Here is a 20,315-nt window from a genome sequence, read left to right on the forward strand (position 1 = left end):
GTTTTATGTTACTAAAAAGTCTTTTAAACATTTTGCTAGAGATCAACAGAATTTAAAATATGTCAAATTTGTCTAAAATGTTGTTTAGTTACTAACTTTTGCAATATTTTTCCAAATATGGAAAACACATTTCTTTTTCCATATTGATACAGTAATGTATAATAAGCACATACAGAAAATAGAAAAGCAAGGGAGGCAGACTAATCTTTATCATTTCTATAACAAATAAACTGTAAGAAAATATTTTAAATCCATTCCCTACTATTTTAACACATATCACCAAAATGCCCAAGGTGACTGACAAAACTAAAAACATAATAAGGTATGCTGTCACTTAATATTTCCACATTCTGCAGTCATAAAAAACAATGTGAAATACAGTGATGATAAAACTGATATAAAAAAGCAAATGATGAAGAGAAAAAAGGAGCCTCATATATAAATAACAGTAATTAGCTATGGCAATCAAAATGCCCTTCAAAAATAAATAAAAGTTTTCACAATCTGTTAAATGTTTAAAAACAAAGTCAAGCTAAGAATTGAAGAAACTTTAATGGAATCTTTTATCCTTGTAAGTAAAGTGTCACATATAGTATTTATGAGTGTGACAAGCAATGTCCTATTTCTTGCTAAAATGGGAATAGTTGCAGGGATAATCTGGGGAGATATCCATATCTATAGCTCCAAAGTTCAGAAAGTCTGCCAATTATTGGTACTTCAAAAGCAGGGAAAAGAACGAGCTTGTAACTATCTCTTGTAATAGTGGCAGCCCAGTGTCTCTGTACATACTTTCTTTGGAGTTTTCCAGGCTTAGGAAGATGTGCAACAACAACGTTGAGTTATGGAGAAAAAGAAGCTTCAATCTGTCAAGGACAGTGGTGAGAAAATGGAAGCTGGACCACACTGAAGAAATATAGCTATCATCAAAAAAGCATTATCAAAAAATATGATGCCCCTTCTTTGCTTTATTAATTAGACATGTTTTTCTTGAAAAAATAGACATTTTTGAGCATATTGGTTTTTGATACATTTTTTTTTCATGCATTTCTTTATTGCCAAGCAATATAATAAAGGCAGTAGCTGGGGGGGAAGGGGGGGTAGAAAAGACTTACATTTTCTCCCTTGTCACCTTTACTCCCTTTTTGACCTGGTTCTCCAATTTCACCCTGTAATCAAAAGAAAGGTATAATGTCTCTCTTTAAAGGACCCATTTCTGTGTTAACAGTAGTCAATACTGAACTAACTTCAAATGTCACCACATTATTTTCTTTCCCTTTGAGTGGCAGTCTGAGGAAGGCAATTTTGGGTTGATCAATCACATTTTGGTATGACAGTTTTGGCGACATATTGGCTGCTAAAGCTCAAAGTGCAGCCGTCTTGCAATGAAATTTACTTTAACTCTTTTATAATAACGAAACTGCTACCTTTTTTTTACCCTCATGTCTCCCTCAATATAAAGTTACCATAATTGTGACTGACTGAAGGACAGCTCCTTTCTTCTTTGTGTAATGGTTTTCATTATCAAAAAATAATATAAAAATATTGTTAAGTTTCCATACAGAGGTCCCTCTCTCAAGATACAAAAAATGTCTTGCCCGGTATACATAATCCCCACTCTAAGTTGTGAATCAGTGAAAAAGTTAGTAATTTAAAACAGATTTCCATTTCATCTAAAATGATCAGCTTTGAAACATAACAAGATATAATAAACCATACCTTGAAGTTAGCTGGTTTGTTTCAAACCTGGAAGCTAAATTTTCCCCCTTTTTTGATTAAATCAGAAATGATGGTTCATTAAAAAGCAGCATGCACTATTTTGGGGCATTTGGAGAAGGTATACACATGGGTAAATGAGTAATATAACTCCTATTTTTTTATCAATCTGAGGCCCATACCAGCAGCATCACTATTCTGCCCAAATACAAGTAATGTTTTCACCTCCACTATGTGGTGCTTGCCCCCATCCCTTAAAATTAATCAGCTTTCTGTTTAGCTGGACAATGGGGAAACATAGAAGATATAATCTAATTGGCTCTCTATTCTTGCTTTGTACTTCTATTTTTTTTTACAAAAACATGTGTTTTGTAACGCCCTGAATGGCTTCCATGTAACAGAAGTGGCACAGCCATTCCTCGGTATATTCGTGGAGGATGGGGAGATAGTGAAGTGGATGGGAAGCAAGGTTTAATCTGAAAAAAAAAGAAAAGAAAATCCCAAAATCCAGGAGATCTTACTGACGAGAAAGTGCCTATCTTGCAACATTAGTGGAAAGTTTGCAAATCTTCAATGTTTCCTCTGCAGCAAGAGCTGAACCAATAGGTTGTTCATTTAACTTCTAAGACTGCACAGAAATCCCAAGATGTTGTGACTAGGAAAGTCCCACGTATCTGCCAATCCCCATATATGGAAGGGGTCTGAAACATAATGTCTGAATAGTAATATTCAGTAATTAAGCTTTCATCTATGTAACATGTGATACTATTACTGAAAGTTTGCCAATGAACCAAGAAAGAGCTACTAATGTATATGCATTGGGTAAGTTGCAGATAGGAAGGACTATCCAGCTGGATTTCCTATTAGTCTTTCCAAAACAACGGCAAAGAATATTAATAAGGTAGAAATACATGAGAAAGGGAGCAGCTGTCAGCAAACGTATTTTGTAACCAAGGTTAAATTATCTTCTTCCGTGCGTCATCTCTCCATTGCTTAGCTTTGGTGCAATCAGACTTTTAGAAGGCACCAGTTCAAGGAAGTTGTTGGAGTAAATATTAAAAGAAGTACAGAATGATAATCAGCTGACCTTGTCTCCATCTTCTCCAGGAGAACCAGATGGTCCTGCAGGGCCAGGAAGACCCACAGGCCCCTGTATGCCATCACGTCCGGCTGGTCCCTGAGGACCTTTTTCACCCTGTTTCCAATAACGAGGCATTGTTCATATTATTAGTGATAAATAATTGGTAGTTCTAGAAGAAGAAAGATTTATAAGATCTGAAGAGTGCTGAGCTCAGAACTGTAAATTCTCACATACTGTTAAAATATAAAGATTGTTAAAACTCTTGCAACTAATTTAATAAATTTAATGGTTAATTTCTAATCAAAGATATACTGAGCATTAATTGTATAATCTTGGTACTTCTGTTGTTCATTTCTAAATATTGTATTTCATTCTTTTTTTTTTTTTTTGGCTTTCCCTTTTGCTTCCCTGTAGGCTTTTCTTTAATGACTAACTTTTTTAAAAAACAAAAGTAGTTCATTATACAGAATTAAAAGAAATAATATATCAGCTAAACATGTTAATATTCTGAATGTCACAGGAATTCGGTGAACAAAGGTCTGAATGGAGTCCTGTTATCAACAGCCTTGTTAAACTGACTTATTTTCGATATTTCTACTGATCAGGTTTAAACCAAAATTCTTTGAATCTGTTGTGAAATGCCTTTAAAATTGGTTGAGAATAGTACTGTGCTCCCTGGAGTAGATAAAACAAACACATTCAGAAATCAATCCTATTTTATTCAATATATTCATCATTTACTTTTTAAGAGTAAAGTCTAAATCACAAAGATGAGGGGACAACCTATTTTCCAAAGCACCAGAAGGCAAGACAAAAAAAAAATGGATGGAAACTAACCAAGGAGAAAAGCAACTTAGAACTAAGAAGAAATTTCCTAATGGTGAAATCACTGTAACATTTTGCCTTCAGAAGTTGTGAGCATCACCGGATGCTTTTAAGAAGAGAATGGACAGGAAGTTCATCCTGGGTGTCAGAGCTCCGATTTCCTAGTCTGATTTTGCTTTGTCTGGAGACCCAAAGAGGTCAGAAAGTCACTCTGGAGAGGCAACGAGGAGGAAGGGAAACCTTGGAGTTCGGAGTCAATGACGGTTGGCCCAAACAAACCAAGGAAACTCTTTAAACAGGTGGGAGAAAGGCTGCCAGCAAGTACACAGACAGCCCAAGCCACAGACAGCCGAGGAAGAAGCGAAGAGCCGTGGCAGCACCACCAAACAGCTGACTATCAACAACGTGTTTGATCTGGGTGAGATTCTTCTTTATTTCTCTTCCCTATGGACTTTTAAAATATATTTCCCTGCATTGGATAACTTTTAAAAGTAAAATACCCAGGAAGACTTGGGAACAAGGCAGTTAAAAGCAGCAAGAAATCTGGAATGAGGGAACAAAATTGAGGAATTTAAAAAAGTATGCAGAAAAGATTCAAGACTGAGTGAAAATAAAAAAAAATGATAATCTTGTTGACTATTTTTTTTTTATTTCGGAAGATTTTTTTACTTTGTTGTGAAAGAGCATTTAAAATAAGTTAGAGATAGAGACACTATAACTAATGAGGACATCTAGTGGTGAAGGAATATACTACAATAATACAGAAAAAATCAGAAAAGTGATGACCTTGAAACAACACCTGTGCTAAACAAAGAATATCCTGTGTTTCTACAAAGGAAAAAAATCTCTTCTCCCTGTAGATTTACAAAATTTGCTTGATTGAACAATAAGTGCACCAAATATCACTAAAATTACAAAAACAAAAAACAAAAAAACCCTGCTTCTGCACTCTCTTCTGGAACATCTACTCCAGCAAGTCAGGGATCTATTGAAGCAATGTTATAATGAGAGAAGGCAAACAATCTCCAAAAAGAGATGCATGCGACCTAATGCAAGAAATGTTGTAGAAGAATCATCAAGAAACAAAAAGCAATCTTGATAAGCTAAATGAACAAATTCTTGGCATAAAGACACAATTTGAGGTTCACCAACAAATGATCCTTAAAAATGAACAAAGAATTCAGAAGGTGGAAGATCAATCAGAAGATACTGAGAAAAAATTGAAGCACTAATGACAGAAAATGAAAGATTAGAACAAGCAAATCAAAACCTAGAAGGAGCAGTCACTGCTTTGGAAATGCAGAAGGCAGTACACTATTTGAGATTCCAGAACATACCCGAAGATAAAGAGGAAAATATAGCAGAAGTGATTATTAATCTATTAGCAGAGGCCATAGAAATGGAAAGACTGGAGATGCAGCAAGAAGTGGATGAAATATTTAGAATGAATTCAAGTTACACAAGGAAACACAAATTGCAGAGAAGTCCATGTAAGATTTATGAAGAAAACAATGAGGGATGAGATATTAAGAAGAGTTAGAGATGATCCATTACAATATAAAGATAAATAGTTGTGCTGAAATAGATTCCCAAGAGAATAAGGGATACTCGAAGACAATATCCTTTCTTGACTACAAAGCTGATTGCAAGAGGAATAAATTTTAGATGGCTGATGCCAGAAGGGATTCTAATCAATTGGAATAACACAAAATATCATTTGGACTCAGTGTGGAAGGCAGAGGATTTTTATGAAAGATATAGAGCACTTCTGGGAAAAAGATCACAATATCAACAAGATGGAAAAAGCCAGAAACAGACAGAACAAACAATAGAGGAAACAATTACACAGGTGGAAGAGGAAAAAGAGAAGATAAATCAAGAAGATGAGGGAACAGTAAGAGAGCAGAGGATTATGAGATCAACAAGACCTAAATATAAGTAAACCAAAATGAAGAAGGAAAATGGATTTTTTTCAGTGAATATAAATGGATTGAATTCCCCATGAAAAAGAAAAAGGATTTTCAGACAACTACAGAAATTAAACATTGATATAATTTGTTTGCAAGAGACACACATAAAAAAACCTAAATTTTTGGAAAATCCAAAACTTGAAAAACTTTATTATACATCAGGTCAACCAAAAAAGGAAAGGATTAGTTATATACAGTATGTCAAAGAGACAATAGACTCCAAAACTCCACTACATTAAAAATGCATTATTATTAACTTGGGGGAAAAATAAAATGTAAAATTTATTTGAAAATTCCAGGATGGCTTTCAACACTGGAAGCATTCATACATCCAAATTTAGTCAGTTTCAATGAAATATGGACATACAACAATATTCTAAATTCTGAAGGGAACCTAAAATCCAGGCAAGAGATGGAAAATCAGGGCATCGATTTAACATGGTGGTCACATTTACAAATGCAAGTCAGATATGATAAAGATATTAAACAGTATGGATTTTACAAAGAACAGACTACGTTTGATCAGACATTCTTAATTTCTGATGAAAGGTTAATTTTAAAAAATGTACAATTTCTTATTAAATTTCAAAATGGAAGATGAACAATAAAAGAGACAATGATAGTATGGGCAAAGAATTTTGGATATAATATAGACTTAGAAATGTGGCAAAGTTTGTGGGAAAGAAACTATAAATTGACAATGTCAGCTTCATACAAAGAAAACTTATATAAAATGTTTTATAGATTGCATTTGCCACCAACAAGTTTAGCAAAAATGTTTAAAAACATGTCAGAGAAATGTTGGAAATGTAAACGCAAACCAGGTAGTTATTATCATATGTGTTGGACATGTGTTAAAGCAAGGAGATATTGGAAAATAATCCACATTTGGATAGAAAAAATGTTAGAGAAACACATAGACTATAAACCTGATTTTTATCTACTAAGTATAATGCCAGAAAAACTTGATAAGCAAAGTACATATTTGATCCTACATATGATAACAGCGGCAAGAATTATATTTGTACAATATTGGAAGAATGAAGAAATACCATCAGAAGAAATTATCAAAAAAAATTAGACTGTGCAGAAATGGACAGACTTACTTTAAGGTTGAAAGAAAAAGAAGAAACAGAATATTTTCAAACTTGGGACCTATTTTATCAATGGTTAGAGAAAGGATTTAGGGATTAGGAATTTAATTTGTATTAGTGAATAAGATACTCAGACAACACGTTTTAGTTGAATAATTATTATTGAATGTTAAAAATAATAATAAAACTTTTAAAAAGAAGAAGAAGAGACTGGACAGTCACTTGTCTGAAATGGTACAGGATCTCCTGCTTGAGCAGGGGTTGGACTAGAAGACCTCCAAGATCCCTTCCAATTCTTTTATTCTTTTATTCTTTAAATGGTCTCTTGGATTGTAACAATCTTTAGGACTCGGTGAAGGTACAGTTTTCTGGATGGATGAAAAATGCACAATAGGCATTTTTATTACTATTATTATCATTTATTTGGTGTTGTAGAGAAGAACATCACAAACGTGTTTTAGTGATGCATCAGTAGGGATTCCTTTTAAAGTTGAAGAATATTACATAGCATATTTCGTGGGGTATATTAACCCTAACTCTTGTAAGTGGCAGTGTTCTATAACTCTCTATTCAATCCTACAAATCTTGAGTCAAGGCAAAGAGTTTTAGAATAAGAGTAATCTGTCAGCAACAATAAGCCAACCCCTTGAAAATGAGCAATCCTATGAAGAATCTCTCTACTGTTACAAAGAGGGATTCATTTCAAAAAGAAGGGTGGAGCCAAATTCAGCACCACTTTAGCTGAAATCTTAATTTAAAAGATTCACAAAACAAAGGCATGTCAGCCAAGTGCCAAAATGCTGTGAGTTAAAGTATCCAAGAGAGTGAATTTGAAAGACAGGATGCACAACTGAAAACTCCTGTTGCCCATTCAACTACTGACTGTTTCTCTGAGGCTGGGAAACAACCGAAGAACTAACTCTTAATATCTTAAGGGAAGAATAGGAGTGTGTAGGAGAAATTCTAATCCGGATGTATTTGGTAGATTCTGTACTTGTACTTGCTTGATTAACTATAATTGTCCAAGTTGAATAAGTGAGCTGCAAAGAATAGAATTAAAAATTGTTGACTGGTTGTGAAGAGAAGTCTGTTTCCAGGTTTCCTCGGCTTTGTTCTTTAAGCCTGCCACAAGTTTTTATCCCTGGATCTATTTTAGCAAATTCAGCTACGGCATTCAGATTTTTCCCTCCTTGTTCATTCAGTCATGATAAGGACTCATACATATGAATTATAGAATTCAGGATGTCAAACCGCAAAAGAGTTTAAGTCGCTTGGTAACCATTGTCTGCATTTCACAATTTCAATACATCTTTATGATACATCCATTATAAATAACAAGACTAGGAAATAGAAATAAGAATACAAATAATGTGGCTTCCTAAAGATTACAGACAGAAATCAAATTGAAAATATATCAAAGAATAAAAAAATCACTAGTCAAATATATGAAAGAATAAAAAAAGGGTAACCAAACAAAGAAACTGAATACTTTTTTTTTTCCATTTTATAACTAATGCTATATATGTTACCCAAATAAAGCAGTTAATTTAATGTCAGTAAGAGAGGAGGGGGCATGAAATGGAGTATTCTAAAATAAAGCACAGCTGCCTGGAAGACTGAACAGGAGCACTACAAGATCCATTTATATGTAGAAATACAGACAATGGATTTGTTTCAGAAACAGTGAATTGTACTTGAATTAAATGTGAACAATTAAGGAGTAATAAATAAAGCTATGTTAACTTCCCCAGATATCTCTCTAAATTGAGCTCTATTGACCTCTTATGAATTCCAGGCTCTCTTCCTCCACTGATATGGGGCTGTTGACATAATCTCCTATAGTTTTCCACTGTACTGAATTCAAATATCTGCAGGAGAGTAGCCTCATGGTCCTGGCTCCTACCATTTTTTTTAAAAATGTCAACATTCTGATGCTATCTAGTTCTCAGCCAATGGTATAGGACTAAGAGAACTCTTGATATAACCATACTATGTATGACATTAGTAGTGAAGGGTGATCGTTTCTCCCAATTACATCAACCTGTCCCACCCAGTCAGGCAGGGAGGGCATGCCGTGGATTTCATCAAAGAATTCTGACTGATGGGATCTAGGAAGAGATCTTTCTCTACTACTGACATCTTATTTGCAGAGGTGACCAAAGCTTCTACTCTTAGGACATTCCAGAAGAGCGGTAAGACCTGGTTCTGGATCAGGGTCTAAGAGTGTTATTCAACCCTGGAGATGGCTGGGGGGGGAGTTGAGGGTGCTCCCTCCACCTTATTAACCTATTAGTTTTGTTAATTTCTTAAGTTTGACTTTTTACTTTTAACTTCTAATATTTAACCTTGTTTTTAACCCTGTTTTTAATCACATTTTTATATTATTCTATGTTATTTATTTATTTATTTAAATTTCTATACCGCCCTATTTCCGAAGGACTCAGGGCGGTTTACAGGGCAGCATAAAATACAATATAAAAGATAATATAAAATTAAAATACATTAAATTAATTAAGCCCAATTAAAACAATATTTAAAAAGCTAAAACCCCTTCAGTCCAGGCCTGATAGATTGAAAATCCAGGTTTTCAGGTCCCGGCGAAATGAACGCAGATCGGGGGCGGTCCTGAGTTCCACGGGTAAATCATTCCAGAGGGCAGGCGCGCCCACAGAGAACGCTCTTCCCCTAGGAATAACCCGCCGGCATTCCTTAACCGGTGGTATCCTGAGAAGGCCCTCCCTGTAGGAGTGCACGGGACGAAGGGAGCTTGATGCCGGCAGCAGGTGTTCCCTCAGATAACCCGGACCCAAGCCATTTAGGGCTTTATAGGTCATCACCAGCACCCTGAATCTCACCCGAAGGGTAACCGAAGGGTGGTTTATTGTTTGTAAATCACCTAGAGTCACCTAACGGAGAGGGTGGTGTAGAAATTTGATGAATTAATAAAAACAATAGCTTATGAACATTCAAAAATTTCTTCATTAATTGAATAAAGTAAAAAAAAACAACAATATTTGAAATGAAAACCAATGATATGAGTAAAGAAAATTTGAAAGTTTTGACCTAACTCAACCGTATTTGTGTACTTATCACCTCTTTCAATTATACCTTTTAGGCTTCTCATTTTAAACAGTAAGAAGAAAGCTGTAATATAATCTTCTCCAAGATAATAATACTTGTACCTACTGAATTTTTGGCAAATGGACAGAAGCAAAAATGTCATTTGATTTGTGGGGATTTTTTGGACAATCATGTATCACAAAAATTGGAAGTTCCTTCATAAATGAGATTCAAACAGTTCAGAAATTGTTTAAGTGGTAAGATCTATATCAGAAAAGTAGATTTTACTATAATATTTCTAGTACTAGTCAGATAAAGTCATGTTTTACACTCAGGTATTGCAACAGAAATATATATATTTTAAAAGCATACTACCACTTTTCCTAAGCTATTCTATAAAGTAGTTTGATTTTCCTTATTTTCAAAATTTTACAGAATATATAGATCCTGTTGGTCTTTGACAGATGCCTGACGAGCCCTAGTTAATACTTTTTAACTTATAACATATACTGGAATTTTTCGTAAGAAGTGAAAAAAGATAATAGAATTATTCAATTTTTAATTTGCATGGCACAATTTTTAAAGTTATAATTGAGCACTCATTTAATTTAACACTGACGCTGAATTTGTAACATAAAGCACCTGTTACATTGAATTCTAAGAGTCTTTTTATCTGTCAATATACATTTTCACTTACAGGTTATACACAGTAGGAATAACTGTAATGAAATCTGATCAGGAAGGAAAAAAAAATGAGTACATTAAAATAGAACAGGGCACTAAATTTAAAACAAACCTACATTTTAACAAAACATTTTATAACCAAACGCAGCTATTATTATGTTCATAATTACTGGTTCTGCTTAACCTCTTTCCCTAGGTTTTAAGGGTCTGATAAAGTGTACCAAAATGTCATAGAGTTTAATTAAATTTTTGCAGAACTCTGTTGTAAATACTGTAGAAATGGAGTATGCCTGGCAACATATGCAATAGAAAAAGTACTGGAGTGTGAAGAACTAACATTAGCAAATACGAAAGGTAATAAGTTTTTTAATATCATAGTCTTAACATGCGCTGTCTTCAGAATTACTTACTGGAGCTCCCTTTTCTCCTGCAGGGCCCGGGGGACCTTGAGGCCCAGGACGTCCTGGTAAACCAATTGGGCCTGCTGTACCTGCTGGGCCACGTTCGCCAGGAGAACCCTTGTACGTAAAGAAAAAGTAATTGTTTCAGGATTGATGTGCTAAACATTTGTTCGTTCATTCATTCACGGATGCAAAGTGCCTAAATTTGGGGTGCTTCTATGGCATAAGAAAGAATGGTCTTACATGAAATCACACTTTTGAACCATGCATCTCCGTACTATCTTTTTTGGATTGCTAAAATTCCTGGAAGTCACAGAGCAAAGGCATTCCTTAACTTCTAACCTGACATCCTGCTAAACTGGAACGATGGGCGTGGAATGGAATTCTGTAAAGGTATTTATTTGTGACAATGGTGCTTTGCATTTCAGGAAGTGCTGACAGTCAAAAGCAAAATGATGTTGTATAGTAAAAAATTAAACAAAGACAAACGCAACAAATATGGCCATCAGAATCTGTACCTTTTCAACATAATTTTCTTCTTAAAAAACTCTTTTTGAGAACTGGACATATGAAATCAATCTCAGGAACACTGCATCCTGGGACTGGTTTCATGTGGTTCAAGAAGCAGTTATACTGGAATTTATCAGGCAGTGAAAGGTTGGAATACCTTAGTATTACTTCTATTTTCTACTCAGGGGCAGCTACATTCTCCACTCATGATATTGTTACTTCAGAAGACAACACTTGTATTATTTCAAAACTATAGAAGAATTCTGAAAGTGCTTGGTAGGATATAGGTGCACTAAAAAGAATTCCACCCTACCTCCATGAAGAGTGTACTAAAATTATGAATACTGGGCCTTACAAACATCTGAATTCATTGGGACTGTTACTGTAATGAATAGGCACCCCATTAGCATTAGAATCTGCTGCATTTAAGAAAAGCAAGCAAATTCCCACAGCCCCAATTCATTCTCAAGACAGCTTACATTCTCTACCCTTGTCTCCCTCAGAGAAATACTCAAAATATCTGCTTTCCTAGTAAAGTATGTCTGATTACATGTAAGAGAATGGAATGGAGACTGGGAAAAGCAAGCAATCACCTTAAAATTCTAGCCTCAAGGAAGGAGAGGGGCAAAGGAAAGATTATCCAAGCAAAACCAAAGGGAGTTTGGGACTTTCTGTTAAAAAGCCTTGGAGTTGAAAAAGACAGATCAAGGGAATTTAGAGAGGTGCTAGAAGACATGAACGGAAAAGAGAGCTGAAAACAGTTTTCTGAAAGTTGACAGAGGCTAATCTTGGAGTCAGGAAGTGAAAACCTCTCTGGTTTGGAGTTGGGGAGTGGGCCAGGTTCCATGCCATGTGATGAAGAAAATAAAATTACATCCATCATAAAGAGTTTCAAGTTGGTTTCCTGGGGAATGGAGGTGAAGGATGGGAGTAATAAACAACGTAGACGTTTCTATTGATTCTTCTTGACTGCTGAGTGTTTTTGATTTGCCATCAGATATGAAAACCAAGGAACATTTTTTAATTGCAAACTGTGACAACTCTAGAAGCACCAAACACATCCCTTTTCGAAGAAAGAGACTTTAAAATTTTGGTGCACATTCTGGTAACCTCTGGGTTTTAAAAACTGCCTGTGGGGCAACTTTAGAAATTTCAGCTAGTATGGGACTTTCCAACCTACCTGGATGCTGAAAGAACTCAAGAAGATCCCAGTAGACGTGCTAAAAACATTGTTCTAGCTGCCCATTTATTTCTAGATGAAATATGAAGTACATTTAAAGCCCTATATAGCTGGAATCCACAATACTCCAGAAAGCAATTATTTCTGAATGATTCTTCCTTTGGGCATTAAGATCATCTGAAGAGATTCACCCCAGTTGCTATGATATGTCATGGATCTGTCTTTAAACCTGGAACTGAGCTTTCTCTGTAGCATCTTTAATTACTGAAATGTGTTCCATGTTGCATTCACAGGTGTTACCTACCAATATACTTATTACAAATAAGGCAAGAATTTTACAGCCCCAAAATTGGGTTTGGCTTATTCACGGATAGGTTTACCTATGAGAATATATGGTAATATTTTTCAAAGTAAGTACCACATATAAGCTTACCAGCTGATAAGCATTAAAATACCATAAAAAAGTGCCATCTGCAAATAAGCCAATTGTAAGATTTTCTATTTTCCTTTGGGTTTTTTATGAGTACTACATTTATTTATTTGTTAGATTTATGTCCCACATTTTTGTTTAGGAGCTCAAGATGGCATATGTAATACTATCTCTTTCTCTTTTTCTTCACATCAAAAAGCTTGTTCAGCTCAGAGAGTGAACGCGACTGGTCCAAGGTCACTTTCAGTGGATAAAAGTAGACATGAACCAGGGTCTCCCAATGTCAGTCGAATTTCTTAGCTACTATACCACACTGGGTTTCATTTTAGGTAGTCTTGATAAAGCAATACTGTCCTTAAAGTACACTTACAATAAATAACATTTGTTTTCTGTTTTGTTTTCTTTGACATAGCTGTCTGCATGCTTAGAAAGACTGAATCAGAAAAACAACAAGAAAGAATGAGGATCAATCTTAAATATTAACTTGGCATGATTCAAAAGCATATAAAAATATTCATATTGCTTTGTTTTGATTGGGACTCCCAGAGAGTGAGAATTAAATTTCATAGCAATTACAGCCCTTAGCCCATAGAGGTTAGTTTTTATGGGGTTTTTTTAGCTATTCTGTTTTTGGTGGAAAATGTGTATATGTTTAAGACTTCAAAATCTGCAGAAGATATCCTAAACCTGAGAAGAAGAAGAAAGGTTTGGGACTTATACTCTGATCTTTCTTTTGCACACTTCAATGAAGTTCTGAGAGTCTGCTAATATAGAATCCCCAAAACATAAATGTATATCAATGTTTCTTAAAGGGGACTTCACAGGCTTCTACAAAATCAAAATTATGTGCCACATTTTGAAGGTATTTGCAAAATTTAAAACAATACCATGCTTTGGAAAAAGTTCAGAGAAGATCAACTAAAATGATCAAAGGCTTGGGAAACTAAAACATATGAAGAACGGCTGCACAACTTGGGTTTGGCTAGTGTAAAGAAAAGAAGAAACAGGGGTGACATGATAGCAGTATTCCAGTATTTGAGGAGCTGCCACAAAGAAGAGTGGGTCAAATTATTCTCCAAAGCACCAGAGGGCAGGACAAGAAACAATGGTTGGAAACTGACCAAAGAGAGAAGCAACCTGGAATTAAGGAGAAACTTCCTAACAGTGAGGACCATTAACGAAAGCAAGGAATTTCTAACGTTGTAATAAAGAAAGGAATCCTCAGCCCTTCTCTTCAGATATTTCCTTTCTGAGATAATCTTCCATGTGGGAATGAATAGCAGCTGGAACACTAGGTCCCTCTCCTGCCACCACCCCTTTGTTACAATTTGTTTCTCATTCTCACTCCAGGGAAAGTTTGAAGGGGAAATCCTCACCCCACTCTGGATCTGGCTAACTACAGAAAGGGAGAACAAAATCTTTTGGAGAATCTATACCTCAGTCAAGCTGAGGCAGACATCAGAAGGCAGTTGGTCAACTCCAATGTTATGAAAAAGTGCCAAAAAAGAGAGAAGGTTCTACACACCCAACACACAGTTAAAAGGAGATAAAATGCAGTCCCCCCTCCAAAATTCCCAAGCGACTCAATTTCTAACCTTGCTTGAACTCACCTCTCCTCCAAGACTCCAACCATCTGTCTCACCAAAAGACCCAAACATTCTTTCTGATCAAGCCCCTTCTTTTTTTTCCCTATTGGCTCTCAGGTGACTCCCTCTGGTTTAGGGCCAGCTGCTCCCCGCTACAACTATACTTACAAATGAAGTGGTTTTAATGCCAAACATCTATCCTTTGTGTTGTGATTCAGGGTCAGCCTGTGGGTTCGGCAGTTGGGTCGGACGACTCAGAGGAGGAGTGGGGTGTTGAAGAGCTTGCTGAGGGGGTTGGAGAGCTTGCTGAGGGGGTTGGAGAGCTTGCTGATGAGAGCCCTCAGCCAGGTCCCTCCCACCTGGTCACGACAGAGACCCAGCTGTGTGAGCCTGACAGCGTGGATGAAGATGACCCACAGCTGGCCCTGTTCAAGGACGCCCGACGCAGGAGGCAGTCAATCAGGAGTAAACAGAGGAAGGCAATGGGGCACCTCGGAAGGAGGCAGAGAGAAGCCACGCCCTGAACTGTATAAAAGGGGAATGCGTGGGAGGGCTGGTTTGCTGAAGGCAACTGTTTGGATAGTTCCTGTTTCATGGTTCGTGTCTTGTTTTGCTCTGTTTTATGTTAATAAATTTGGCAGGCTTAGTTCCAGCCTCTTGCCTTCTTGTAAAGGGGTTGTCCCTGCCTTTTCTGCAGGGCCGGTAGCAGGCTGGTACAGAACACTTTGGAACCAAAGTCAGCTGTGTTAAAATACTGAGTTTTGAATAAGCAAAATGTAATCTCCATCCATAACACATCCTATAACACAGAGGTCCCCAACCTTTTTGGGCACCAAGGACTGGTTCTGTGGAGAGAAACACCATAAGACAAATTTGTTCTCAGAGATTTCTGTATGTGAGAGGTCCCTGGTAATCTCTTGAGTTTGCTTGTTTTCTTGTTTCATTACCCAAACTAGGCACAGTAACTTCATCAGTGCTAGTGATGTCGATGTTACTAGCGCCGATGATGTCACCTAGTTTGGGTAGTGAAACGTCTGCAAGGGAACAAGCAAGCTCAGAGAGCACCAAGGACCGCTCATTTCAACCCTGAGCTACAAGTATTCTCTTTTATTTCTGTATGTAATCCAAGGATACATTTTACACGCTGCTTTAAATAAAAGGAAGATGCCTAGACTCACCAAGAAGGAAAGACAAATGCAAATACTTTGCCTAAAATATATTCTTTATAGGACCTTTGCACTGATTCCTGAAGAAAAACCTCTGCTTGTCCCTCTGAGCTGCCGTTTGTGTAGCAAAAGGCAGTTTGTAGTAAAGAACATCTGCAGGTAAAAATTACAGGAGGGAGGAAAGTACGATTTCTGATTGGAATTGACACAGGTCTACAATCTGGAAGTGTGCAGCAAAGTCTGGATCAGGACACTGCAGTTGCTCCTTTGAACAAAAAAGGACAGTTCAAGCAGAGGCCTTTTGAAACCTGCCTCACCTAATTTGTAATTTGGCCCTAATATGCACACATTTGGGAAACAAAAGAATGCAGGAGAGAATTCTCCACCAGTCTTTTTAATAGACCTTACACTTTTTCAATATCTTCCCACTAGAGGAAGATGTTTTTTTTTTCTTTTTTCTACCTTGAAATATTTAATGAACAGGGAAAAGCAATTTGCCCCCTGCAGCTAACAGCAGGTTTGACAGAGGCCATTTAAGTTTAGACTTTCTACTTTTTTATGCACTTGTTAGTTGCTGTAATTACTAGGAAACTGCTATTGACAAATATGAATGACACACATTATCCATTTGTATCATCTTTACAAGCATGTTCAGGCACACATAGCAGCATGAAAGAAATGAAAAGAGATCTCGTATACGTACAGAGAGAGAGAGAGAGGGAGAGAGAGAGAGAGAGGGAAAGAGAGAAGGGGAGAGGGAGAAAGAGAGGAGAGGAAAAGAGAGAGGGAGAGGGAGAGGGAGAGGGGGAGAAGGAGAGAGGAATGAAAAATGTCTTTAGGCCATAAGCTTTGGGCAAATCGTACTTACAATTGGACCAGGTGGGCCTTGAGGACCTTCACCGCCTTTCAGACCTGCTCCACCCTACCAAAGGCAATTGTTGTTATTATTATTATTATTATTATTATTATTATTATTATTATTATTATTATTATTATTATTATTATTATTATTATTATTATTATTATTATTATCATTATTATCATCATTATCATTATCATTATTATTATTGTTTGTTGTTGTTGTTGTTGTTGCTGTTGTTGTTGCTATTGTTGATGATGATACATACCAGAAAGCATTGCAACACACATTTTAAAACTTCTTTCTATTGCCACAAAATTTATTATGGGCTGAGAGATAAATAAGATAAAATAAAATAAAAATAAATAAATAATAAACACATCTCTTTTAAGGCAATTCTTTTATTAACATTCAGCTTAATGAACGTTCTCTATTGCCTACCTCCTGACAATTCCTTAACAGCCAATTAAGCCTACAAATGTTTAACAGATAATATTTTATAGCAGTGGTCAAAATAGGGACGATCGGTTTGGGGCCTTCCTTGACCGATGCACTTAAGAACCAGATTTTTCACCAAATCTAATCACCAAGATATCAATGTTTCTTCCCCTCTTGGTGATTAACTCACTACAGCCCTTCTAGTTTTACCTGAGCTCCTGGCAAGCCTCTTTCTCCTGGGAAGCCCCGCAGTCCTGCAGGCCCATCTTTCCCAGAAATGCCTTGAGGACCAGGATCACCCTAGGAAAATAGAATAAATAATCTTTACTGAAAGTTGGCCATGGAAACCCAATTTTCAAAACAAAAACAGGCAGTTCATCAATGAAACATCACATACAATGCATTACAATTGCAGCTCTATTAAACTTACAGGTAAATCCTGAAAATTATGTCAATACAGGACATAATTTTTAAATGTGCTTCTGAATCAGGATTGGGTCTTTTATAAGTAAAGATCTCCTTTATTACCTTGATCTCATTTTTATCACAATGGTAGTTACATGGAAGCTGCCATGTCACACTTCCTCTAGTATATATTAATTATATTTATATTAAAACACGGGGAATCTGTCTTTTCAAATGCAGCACCTCAAAGTCCAATCTATTAAGCTTCCCCTTTGAAGTTTTTGGAGAAAACTGTGGCATAAGTAATTACATGGTAGCCAAATGATTACCTAGTCTTTCTGTTCAAAAACTTTGCTCTCTGAAAGTTCACAACCTTGCTATCTTTGAATTTTTGAGACTTTTATAATGTAGACTTTCCATCTTGTTAAATTCAGAGATGTTTGTATGTTATGGCACATACTTCACTTGTGCCAAAAAGTAATTCAATTTGTTTACGAAGTCTCACTATGATCGTTATAGTTGTCTACTGAATAAAAGAATGGGTAGGATCACCAAGTTGCAAAGGATTATGGAAGCTATTTATTTCAATTCACTGTTTAATACAGAAATTGTAAGGGAAGAATGTGGCTACAAATCCCAGACAAATGACTTGATGGCCAAGGAGTAAATGCATCCCATAAGCCGCAGTACATGTTTCCCTGTGTTTCTGAAAAGTGAACATATACCTTAGCGCCTTCTTTCCCTCCAGCACCAGGAAGTCCTTGTTCACCCGGTGGCCCTGGAGGTCCAGGGTGACCTCTTTCACCAATCGGACCAGTCTCCCCAGTTGGACCCTAAATCCCAAAGCATGGCATTAATTATTCCATAGTATAACATGCTATTCCTCACTTTAAAACCAAGTGCATTTAATTAACTCCCATGTTGCAATGTTGAACTGCCAAGTTCAAATGTTGTTGAATCATTGGAGAATTAATATCCCCCAATATAATTGTACTCGGATAAGATATTACCTTCCCCCTCCTCCAGAAGGATAAGAAATGGCTTGATATACAAAGGATCAGCACACAAAGAATAGGAAAGGGAGAAGTATGCAGTCAGTTTTCTCTCTACCTCTTCCTTATGCTTACTTGTTATAGTTTTAAAAGCTTCTCTTAAGGGATGACACTAGTGAACTGCAAAGTACTGAAGGGAGATAGGTCCTCATGTCTATACTTTTCCCATTCACCAGAAACCCCAATAACAAGGTACATATGCCCTTTTGCACACCCACATGAGTGCAACTTGCTAGAATTGGCTAACAGAATATTATTCTTAGTGTAGCAAAACAGAAACTATGTGCAGATGGTGTAAGACTATAATTCCCATCAACTCAGAATACTGGCTATGTTTATTTGAGATTATTATATGCCCAATCTAATTATGGGTGTGAGTGACTTAACGCACATGGACACACTGTTTAAATTCTCTTGGGGGGAAAAGGCAGCGTAATCTAAGTACTCATGTAGATGCTTTGAGCCAGAAATGGATACCATTCATGACCTGATTGACTGCACTCACTTACTTGTAGGTTGGCTTCCTAAATATTGTGAGAGAGTCCAAATGTAATTCATTGTTCACAGGTACGCATTAGAAAATAAGAGATGAGGACTACCTGTTCTAAAGCATACTAAGCAGTCTTTTTTGTTTGTTTGTAGGGAAACCATTCAAAGGAAAGTTCAAAGGAAACTGAACCTCCTGCTTTGCCACAAGAATTTTAATTGTTGTTATTTAAACATTAAGCAGCCATCTGAAACATCAACACAGAATAATAATGATACAGTTGTCAATATTTTTAAAAAAATGAACAATGACACATGTTTACACTCAAATTCGTTTTAAACATACATGTGTATAGCGGAATTCAGTTCAAAGACTGTTTCTGGTGACAGCAGGCACCATACTTGAAGAGCACACACACACACACACACACACACACACACACACACACACACACACACACACAAAATAAAGCTTGACATGAAAAACAAATGTAGGAGTCACTCAGGCATATTGGTGTACAGCTGAGCTGAGACTTCATTTATCTTTACAAACACAAACACAGCATGATCACACGTTGCAAATTAAACAAAGCTTGGTCAATAAAAGAAGCAAGGAAAACAAAAAGATGATTCAGATAAAATTTACACTTAGTAAGATGCCTGCTGTCTCACTTCAATGAAGTGTTGGGGGGGGGGGGTAAAAACTCCCAAAGCTATATGGTGTTTCACTGTTTCTCCTGTATTTAAACTGCTCCTGTCATTAAAGTGGAGCAGGGGGGAAAAAAGTGTAAAGGTCTGGCTTTTGAAGCCATGTTTCCAACCTAGTGCCTTTCAGACTTGCTGGAACAATAGTTTACAAAAATCTGGGTGAGCCCAGCCAGGATTGTTCCTGACGTTATAGTCCCAATATCATTGGAGGACACCAGATTGGAGGGCTATTTTAAAGGATAAAATGGTTTTTATTTATTTATTTATTAATGGGATTTATATCCCGCCCTATCTCCCGAGGGACTCAGGGCGGCTAACAACAACAAAACTTAAAGGTCTCTGTACAGTAAATTAAAAATAAAAAATTGAAATAAATTAAAATAAATTAAAGAATAGAGTTAGAATTGTAAATATAATTAAAATCCCTGTCAGTCTAGGTCAGCCAGGTGGAAAAGGAGTGTTTTGAGGCCGCGGCGAAAGGACTGGAGATCTTGGGCCATCCGAAGCTCAGGGGGGAGCTGGTTCCACAGGGCTGGCGCTCCCACAGAGAAGGCTCTTCCCCTGGGGGTCGCAAGCCGACATTGTCTAGCCGATGGTACCCTGAGGAGGCCTTCTCTTTGTGAGCGTACTGGGCGATGGGAATTCGTTCCCGGCAGCAGATGGTCCT

At 36.7% G+C, this 20,315-nt stretch overlaps 1 protein-coding gene across 1 annotated transcript in view; it reads right to left on the minus strand.

Moving 5' to 3' along the window:
• The window catches only part of COL11A1 (collagen type XI alpha 1 chain), a gene marked incomplete at its 5' end in the record, with an annotated part of 296,431 nt that overhangs the window by 76,960 nt on the left and 199,156 nt on the right, over positions 1–20,315 (minus strand). The window contains 6 exons of the mRNA XM_081322302.1: positions 1,113–1,166; positions 2,801–2,908; positions 10,838–10,945; positions 16,569–16,622; positions 17,208–17,297; positions 18,128–18,235. Of these exons, the coding sequence (XP_081178428.1) occupies positions 1,113–1,166; positions 2,801–2,908; positions 10,838–10,945; positions 16,569–16,622; positions 17,208–17,297; positions 18,128–18,235 (522 nt within the window). The remainder of the gene's footprint in view (positions 1–1,112; positions 1,167–2,800; positions 2,909–10,837; positions 10,946–16,568; positions 16,623–17,207; positions 17,298–18,127; positions 18,236–20,315) is intronic.

Source organism: Vipera berus (genome assembly GCF_964194415.1).
Source record: "Vipera berus genome assembly, chromosome: 3".
In the NCBI taxonomy this organism is placed as follows: Eukaryota; Metazoa; Chordata; class Lepidosauria; order Squamata; family Viperidae; genus Vipera; species Vipera berus.